General features: G+C 36.8%; 2 protein-coding genes across 3 annotated transcripts in view; both read left to right on the top strand.

Annotated features, from left to right (window-relative positions):
• LOC115218763 (protocadherin alpha-7) overlaps positions 1–10,000 on the top strand; it is a 237,418-nt gene that overhangs the window by 64,686 nt on the left and 162,732 nt on the right. The gene's annotated exons all lie outside the window — the stretch shown is intronic.
• Positions 1–10,000, top strand: part of LOC115219368 (protocadherin-19-like) — a 99,529-nt gene that overhangs the window by 87,098 nt on the left and 2,431 nt on the right. The window contains exon 3 of one of the 2 annotated variants that reach the window (XM_029789530.2): positions 9,462–9,630. In XM_029789530.2, coding sequence (XP_029645390.1) covers positions 9,462–9,630 — 169 coding nt within the window. Of the gene's footprint in view, positions 1–894; positions 1,279–9,461; positions 9,631–10,000 lie in introns of those variants that run through there. The other variant, XM_036509076.1, reaches the window with a different exon arrangement.

Raw genomic sequence — 10,000 nt, 5'->3', positions numbered from 1 at the left:
TCGTAAGTTTGGTTCCTGACTGGGCATCGTGTCCTTCAGCACCAGTCCACTCAGCTGGCAAAAACGAGTGGAACTTGTAATTCAAAGGGGCAGCCCTGTAACGTTCTGTGTCACACTTAATCTCCCTGAGAACTACATTAAGGGTTCACGTGTCCGTGGAGTGCTCAGCCTCTTGCCCATTCATTTCATGAACAGGCTGTTCCGTTGATCGGATCAACTGGAACCCTCATTGTGGTAACCAACAGTGCCATTTCTATAATGACCTTTCAGGGGTGATAAGTAAAGAACCAGTCAAATGCTTGGGTCAGTTCGTCTCTCTCTCTCTTAGAACCAGTTGTAGTCTACAGTAGGGCCATGGGGAAATAACTCATAATGCCCTTTCTATCAAGAAATTGAGGAGAGGTGAGTTAGTGGCTTGCAACATCTTCCCATCCAACATGCTATGAAAACTGCAAAAGAAACCAAAAAATATGACAAATCAATGTATTTAACAATAAAGAAGAGCTAAATAGAAAAAAAAAGAAAAAGATAAGAGATGGGAAACAGAATCTGTTTTGTTAGGATTTGAACTCAGAACTTAAGGGAGATAATTGAGCACAGTTAAATATCTTGTCAACTATTCAACCAGTTCTGCCACTAATAACAACGTTAGTTTAATTACTGCACCTTGGTGAAACCCTTGTCAACGTTATGTGACTAATTGATCTGTTAATTACATCTTTTTGACATCCAGCAGAAAATAATGATGATGATGATGATGATGATGATGATGATAATACTGATAATAATAATAATAATAATAATAATAATAATAATAATAATAATAATAATATAATAATAATAATAATTAGCTTCATTTTACTTTGAGAGAATTTTTTTTTATTTTTGTTGTAGAGGTAGATTGGTTGTATGAGAGAGGTTCCCTGCCCCCTGGCTGCAGATCTCCGACTTCAGCAGAGCAGAGACTCAGTAAAGCTTCAAAGAGCAGCAGCAGCAGCAACAGCAGCAGCTGTGCCCCAATGTGGTGCCACCCTTAACACTAACATCCAGAATCACTTAGGATCTTTGTCTGTTTTCTTCTTTCTACACAACATTTCATTCGTGGAACTCTGAATATCAACAACAACAGCCCAATCCATCCTCCTCATAATCTTCCTCCCTCTGGAATTTGCAACCCTGTCTGTGTTTCTTTGTGTGTTCCCTCCACCTACCATCTGTTCTCCCCCTCGTTTTTAATTATAAAAACAAAGATTTATAAATATATAAAAAAAGAAACAAACTACATGTGTATGGTGTGATTGAACCCCTAATCTTTCCTTCCGTGACTCACCTGCAACATTTACTAAAACAACATATCATAATTGAAGACTCAGTCACTTTTTAGTCACTGGTCATAACCTAAACTGTCTGACAGATATTCGTCATATTTTTCTTCTTTTCTTATTTTATACAAGAAAAGTTTCATCAGACATTGCGTTTATCAATGCTTAATGTCTAAAAAATACATGTAGCAATGCAACATTCAATTTGTCAGATAAAAGTTACTCAACATGTAAGACATGTGTAAGGATCAGACAATGTTTGTCAAACACAAACCTTTTCTAATGTGCAAAACACATGTACAGCAATCAGACATTGTGTTTGTCAAACACAGATCTTTACATCTATGTACAGCGAATGTGTAGCAACTGGACACACGCTTTTGTCAAACATCAAACTTCTTAATTGAGAAAGACAAATGTATAACAACCAGACATTGTCAAACACAGAACTTTGCAGCTTTATATGAAACATGTGTAACAATCAAAGAGTGTGTTTGTGAAACAGATATAGTCACCTGTATAAGACAAATGTGCAATAATAAGACACTGGTTTGTCAAGCATACACCGTCTGATAACTTTATGATAGAAGAAAAAAATATATCACCATTGACAGCTATATATATAAGACAATGAGAGAGAGAAACATGCCAAGGAAAGATATATAATAACCATATATATATATATATATAATTACTATGAAGCATTGTGTAGAATATATTGTATAAAGGATCCTGGGTAAGGCCAGAACAATGCGAAATAAATGCAAGCCAAATCACAAGAAAATAAATAAATGAATTAATGTAGACTTTACCTGGCAAGGTAAAGTCTACTTTAATAAATTTATATATTTTCTTGGGCTTGCATTTACTTTGCATTATTCTGGCCTTACCCAGGACCCTTTATACAATATATACATATATATATATATTCTATATATTAAATATATATTAAATATATATATATAAGCAAGGAAATATATATATATATATATATATATATATATATATAAGCAAGGAAAATATATATATATATATATATATATATATATATATAAATTCATAAATGAGGGTGAAAAATTAGATATTAATTTAATAATATATATATATATATGTAATAAAGAGGTATATATCTACATATCCGTGAGACATTGTTTTTTTTGTGTTGTTTTGACCAATAAAGTTTTGATTTGACCAACATTTGATGGATCTCAGCTCAACTAATTTACTATTGTTGTTGTTGTTGTTATTGTTATTGTTATTTATCTCTCACTTCTTTATCTCATAAGCAGCTCACTTGGCTTACAAGATATTGTTAATAGTTCCTGTTACCTAGGTAATGTAATTAGTGAAATAGATGGCTGTAATTAAGACATTGATGTAATTGGTGATTAAGGAGGGTGGGGAGGAGAAGTTTAGGCGGTTGTCGTCTGTTGGCAACAAAGAATTTCCATTTTTGTGTGTAAATAATGGTAGGAAGGTATGTAGTGTTACCTGGTGGTGAAACATGGATTATTGCATGTGGAAGATCTGTGATCCATGGGGAAACATGGGGTGTGATCTGTTGTATGAGTAATATTTAGCTACATGGTGGTTGGATCTTGAGGATTGAAAACCTGGGGCAGGATGAAGAGGAATAAAAGAGTGTAATTTGGATAGAGAGAGAGAGAGGAAGAGAGAGATAGTGAGAGAAAGAGAGAAAGAGAGAGAGAGAGGAAGAGAGAGATAGGGAGAGAAAGAGAGAGAGGGAGAGGAAGAGAGATATAGGGAGAGAAAGAGAGAGAGAGAGAGGAAGAGAGAGATAGGGAGAAAAAGAGAGAGAGAGTAATTGCACCCCTACTAAAAAGGCAACAGGGTGCAAAAGTGCCAGAAAGTGACTCTGGTCTGGTTTATGTAATGGGGAAGCCAAGTGACAGAGTATCCGACAGAGTGAGATATAAGAATGGCAGGAGTCAGGCTGTAAGGCCATTCTGTGCAGATCGTACAGAATGGAAGATTATGGGGATGTAGCATATTGCAGAGACACTCCATCCATGCCACAACAAAAATTCAGGCCTTAATATCTTAACAACAAACAAAAGTGTGTGTGTGTGTGTGTGTGAGCATGTTTCTTTAAATACTTGACTGTGTTCAAATTTTATCTTTAAGATTTTTAGATTTTTCACATTTTCTTGTCATCTTTTTATTATTGATTTAGAGTGGTGGCACAGTGGTCCAGTGGTTAGGGCAGCGGACTCACAGTCATAGGACCGCGGTTTCGATTCTCAGACTGGGCATTGTGAGTGTTTATTGTGCAGAAACATCTAAAAGCTCCACACGCTCCGGCAGGGGTTAGTGGCGAACCCTGCTGTACTCTTTCACCACAACTTTCTCTCATTCTTTCTTCCTGTTTCTGTTGTACCTGTATTTCAAAGAGCCAGCCTCGTCACATTGAATTTCACCCGAGAACTACATTAAAGGTACATGTGTCTGTGGAGTGCTCAGCCACTTGCACATTAATTTCACGAGCAGGCTGTTCTGTTGATCGGATCAAATGGAACCCTCGTCATCGTAACTGACGGTGTGCCACATTTGATTTGGAACAGTAGAGTTCCAAATACAGACATCAAAAAATTAGCATGTGACTGCTGACATGAAAAAATTTGAAAAATTAAAAAACCTAATGACCCAAATTTAACCAAACAAATGAACATGTAGCAGTTGATGCATTAAGCTAAAAGTCAAGAAACCGCTGGTTGGAAAGGCTACATGAATTTAATCAGTATATAAGAAACAACACTGGTGCTATATAATATATATATATATATATATATAATAATTTGAGGGAATATTATTCCAAACTTACAGGGAAAAATTCAATGTAATTTTCTAGATGGTGTAATTTAATGTTTTATTTTGAACTGATAAAAGGTGGTTTTTTCTAATTTATATATATATATATATATATATATATATATAATAATTTGAGGGAATATTATTCCAAACTTACAGGGAAAAATTCAATGTAATTTTCTAGATGGTGTAATTTAATGTTTTATTTTGAACTGATAAAAGGTGGTTTTTTCTAATTTATATATATATATATATATATAAATATACATATATATATTCGTTTCAATTCTCGGTAAGGAGACTGTAAAGGTCTAAAAATGTCAGGTATGGATTTAGAAGCTCTTCTGATTTAGGAACCCATTGTATAAAGCTAAAAAGAAGAAAGAAAATATGAAAACAATACAAAATAAAAGAAAGATAAAACTCTGATGTAATCATGTATTTAATAAGACATGTATAAAAGAAAACCTGTTCCTCCACACACATATATATATATATACAGGGTGAGGTGGGTAAATCGTCAACATTTTATATTTTTAATTTCATGCGTGCACATTGTTTTTGATTTTGTTGGCTACACAGTATAGTAGAGTCAGTTGGGCACCGTTTGTGAGAAAAACAGCACCATGAAGCAATTCACTCTGCCAGAAATTTGGAAACGACATGTTGTACAGCTTAGTATTCGTGCCAGAAGCTCCAATATGAATATTTGAGTGTTTGGATATCAATCTGAGGACGTATACTGAGAGTGATAAAAATCAAACATCCAGCCAACATCATGGTGTTTGGAGTGATCACTAGTGATGGTCATATTATGCCTCCATTCATCCTCCCACATGATCTCACACTCAACATGGAGGCCTACATCAAGTGCCTGGAGGAGGTAGTGCTGTCCTAGGCCAAGAGGAAGATCCTATGTCTGGTAATAGGACTCTTCATCATGCCACACAAGCAGAAGAACCCAGTCATGGCTGTCAGATAATTTCTGCGACATATCACCCTTAACATCTGGCCACTTAACTCCCACACTGCAACCCCCTTGATTATTATGTGTGGGGCACAGTTGAGCAAGAGACCAGCAAAACTCCTTGTAACACCAAAGATGAACTGAAGGCAAGGATTATGGCAGCATTCACCAGCATATACAACATCGTCCAGAAGAGTTGCAGCAGATTCCAAAGTTGTCTAGAAGCCATAGTTGAAGGCAATGGCGATTATATTGGATAAATTTACTCTTTAGTATTTCAGGATATTTTTATGGAATTTTGGTAAAGATATCTGTTAAAATGAGATGTCAGTGTTATTTCTGTTTTTGCGTAATTCAAACAGCCATTTATACACCACACCCTGTTTAAGTGTATATCAACATCTACTGTGGTATCAAGTACTCTTGCCAAAAGTCAACACTAAATGTAATGAATATATAATATAATTACACACAAACATGCATGCACGTGGCACGCAATAAGCACCATTCATTCGTGGGTCATTGCCAGTGGCACCTGATTGGCACCGTGTGCCAGTGGTATGTAAAAAGTACCATCCGAACGTGGTCAATGCCAACCCCCGCCCTGACTGGCTCCTCTGCTGGTGGCGCATAAAAAGCACCATCCGAACGTGGCTGATGCCAGTGCTGCCTGACTGGCTCCCCATGCCAGTAGCACATAAAAAGCATCCACAACACTCTTGGAGTGGTTGGCGATAGGAAACGCATCCAGCTGTAGAAACACAGCCAGATCAGATTGGATCTGTCAAACCGTCCAACCCATGCCAGCATGGAAAACGGACGTTAAATGATGATGATGATATATATATATTTATACTTGGAGTATGTATTTTCCCTTTGAATGAAATGGTGAGAGAATCTAGCGAAGGACTCCTTTAACCTTTTCGCTCCAACTTTTGTACAACAGTTTTCATTTTATTTTTCCACATTTTCCGCTTCTTTAGACCTTCATTATTTTCCATAATTAAAATCTAAACTTCATCGCTACGTATGATTTCTGAACGTGGGACAAAAATGTCCCAATTGTATTCTAATGAACAAATACTTGAGACTATTCTATCCCAACAGTATTTCCCATGCACATTGAACAAGTTCAGAAAATTACAGAAATAAAACTGAAATAAATCTTACAATTTATTTCAAATGCAAAATTTAGCTATAATTGCTTTCTCATAGAATATTTATTATAAATTACAACTATTGTTTTGAACAACACTTATAAAATAACATATATAATGATCCCTTCCAAATAATACTTATAAAATAATCAATAAACTTCTTTCCTCATATATTTATCATGTAATTTTATAGTTTTTTTTTCTGTTATATCATACTGACTAATGACTATATTCCTTTTCTTAAATAATATTTACGAGAACAACCATTATTCAAAAATACATGCTGTGTTGCCAGCCCACTTATGCATACCTTTCCTTCTTGTGACACAAACCCTACTTGTGAAGACCTGTTGAGGCAAGTGAAAATCGAAATCAAAATCGATCAACATCAATGGAAATTGTAGCTGTGATACCAGTGCCGGTGGCACGTAAGAGAACCATCTGAACGTGGCCGTTGCCAGCGCTGCCCCGACTGGCCCCCGTGCCCATGGCACGTAAAAAGCACCATCCGATTGTGGCCATTGCCAGCCTCGTCTGGCCCCTGTGCCAGTGGCATGTAAAAAGCACCATCCGATCGTGGCCGTTTGCCAGCCTCGTCTGGCACCTGTGCAGGTGGCATGTAAAAAGCACCCACTACACTCACGGAGTGGTTGACGTTAGGAAGGGCATCCAGCTGTAGAAACTCTGCCAGATCAGACTGGAGCCTGGTGCAGCCTTCTGGCTTCCCAGACCCCGTTGAACCGTCCAACCCATGCTAGCATGGAAAACAGACGTTAAACGACACTGATGATGATGATGATGATGATGATGATGATGATTCAGGCATGCATAAAGCCATGTTGCATTTTCGGCAAATGTATTGGGTCCTCCTTTCTTTGTTCCTCAAAGTACAATTCCTACATCTTCTGTGACTCTTTGGTTTTACTGGAATACGATCACCTGCACTCAAAATCAACTTTGAACTCTTAGAAAGCCATCCAAAAGATTTCATTCCCTTCTGTGGAAAATTCAACCTTCCTGCCTCAATCAAACATTTGCTAAGAAATTTATGAATGGTGGTTTCATGTGGTGAAGTTCAGAGTGAATAACACAGCTGTTATAAACCGCTGTCATCAGACGCCTGAAGAACACTTTAGTCCACCATTTTCTAGTTTGTCAATCCATGTGATAATCGCTTCTGGACAAGTGAACTCTTCCCTTTTTCCATCCTACTCCTTATACTGTGAGCCTGATTTGTCCCATCCGAAGACATTTTAAATGAAGAAAATTCACTTTAGTATTAAAAATCTTTTCTTGAGATACATTTGTCCCATTAGGAGTGAAAGAGTTAAGCAATCACCTGAGGTGGGTGCATTTTATACCTTGGATGGAGGATGATGATAACACAATATATCACCAATGTACTAAAGGTGTAAAAATGTGTCAAAACAATTGTAGTGATTTTAAATAAAAAATATCACTCATTCCATTTTCTAAGATTTATCTATCTATCCATACACACACACACACACGCACACACATGTTTATATATATATGTATGTGTGTGTGTGTGTATATGTATATTTAGATAGATAGATAGATAGACAGATAGATATACATACATACATAAATACATACATACACACACACACACACACACATACATACATATATATAAATATATATACACACATACATGACATCATTCTTATGTGACATGGATGAACACATAAAACAGGAAACTCTAAGTAGTGAAAGGTTTAATCAAGAGTTTCAATAAAAAATAATTTATGAAAACTCCGTTTATGTAAATTGAGAACTGTTTTCCATGTTTGTATATTGAAATTCTTCATGCAGAAAGTTTGCATTTATTCAAAGACTCCACCTGAGAAAATTGGTAGGAATAGGATTGTTAAGTGGAGGGTTTGAATAAATGCAAAGCTCTGCCTGAAACCAATGGTAGCACTTTTAACTTAGAAATAAAAACAGCCGTATTTCTATTCACAAAATCCTACGGTGCTTCTATATTCTCTAAACTGCTGTAATATAATGTTAACCCTTTTCTTGCTGTATTTATTTTGAGATATTCTGTGTTTCTTTCAATTATTTTAAATATAACAAGAATAAAAGAATAAGTAGCACTACATTATTCTATTGTTATCATGGCATACCATAACGTACAGCAATCTATCATTTGTGCTGTTATCTACTTACCTGATATATTGGTTTAGATCAGCTGACCATTTTGTACTTAGTACAGTCGAAATACCAGTAATATATCACTGGAAAGAAGAGCAGAAAATCACAAACTGTGTGTTTCCTCTGTAGTTTTGGGTCCCCATTGAGATATTGGGTCAGAACATCATCAATCTGGAGGGTCTTCAATAGCAGTAACCTATCTCTCCCCCCTCTCACTCTCTTTCTCTCTCCCTCTCTCTCCCACTGAACCACCCCTCTTTCTCTCTAAGTTCTATACATACAAGGACTTGAACTCACCAATGGGTGTTTAGTGAACGATCCTCTGCTCCTGTCACTTCTTCCAGTAACTTGCACCTCCTCATAGAGCTTATTCACGGTAAGTGGACTGGCTACAGAGAGTGATGAACATCTGTACCTCTGTATCGTAGCCAATGGAGTCTGACCATAAACACACAACATCACTACCACCACCTATCCTATGTCTCACCCTATCACTTTCAGCCCACCTTCAAGATGTACCACTACCACACAACTACCACACCACTATACCAACACCCTGTATTAACACCCTCTTAAGCCAAGTTCAACATATACCACCACCATCACATTGCACTACCACACCACTCTATCCTACTGTACCTATACTATGTCATAGACCACCACTGTGTTATTATCAGTTGGAAGAAATGCTTAGCAGTATTTTTCTGTCTCCCTCTGTTCTGAATTCAAATTCCACCGAGGTAGACTTTGCCTTTCATCCTTTTGGGGCCAATGAAATATTTACCAGTTGAGCTCTTGAATTGAGGGAATTGGCTTACCTCCTCCCTCAAAATTGTTGGCCTTGTGTCAGAATTTTAAATCATCACTATTATTTTTTTTTTCCTTCTTTCTTCAAATTTTCTTCCATTTCTCGCCATTATTATTATTATTATCATTATTATTATTATTATTATCATTATCATTATTGTTATTGTTGTTATTATTGTTATTCTTATCACTTCCACACAGCCCAAGTCAAAGATGTACCAGCCAGCCATTACAGCCACTTCCTGTGCAGGTGAACCGGATGTTGATGAGATGATGATCATGGGTCCCAGTTATTTAAGTGACAGAGACACTGGCCATATGTGGAGCCGAGGAGACAAGGATCAATACGAAGAGATTCCAGCTATGTTAGGTAAAGAACCGATCTACCTTCGTTGCATGTATGAGGTCTGGTCCAAAAGGATCAGCACTGGGGCTCTAAAAAGGGAACTACAGGGCATAAAATCTCCTTTGAAGTAATCCCCTTCTGGAGCCTCACTCTTTATCCAGTATCGCTTCCATTGATGGAAGCATTCTTGGAACTCCTTTAAAGAGATACCAAACTGGTGCCTAATCGCATCCTCTTGGATTTCTTCAAGGTCTTGAAATCTTGTGCCTTTCGAGTGGGATTTGATTTTTGCGAAGGGAAAAATGTTCTCCCAAAATCTTCATCACAGTTGATATTTTGTTGGACAACTTGGAAACCTTTGAACCAATTTCCCTTGTGAGGCAATCACACTCTA

The sequence above is a fragment of the Octopus sinensis genome, linkage group LG14, assembly GCF_006345805.1.
Source record: "Octopus sinensis linkage group LG14, ASM634580v1, whole genome shotgun sequence".
Taxonomy (NCBI): Eukaryota; Metazoa; Mollusca; class Cephalopoda; order Octopoda; family Octopodidae; genus Octopus; species Octopus sinensis.
This window is presented reverse-complemented; position numbering and strand designations above follow the sequence as displayed.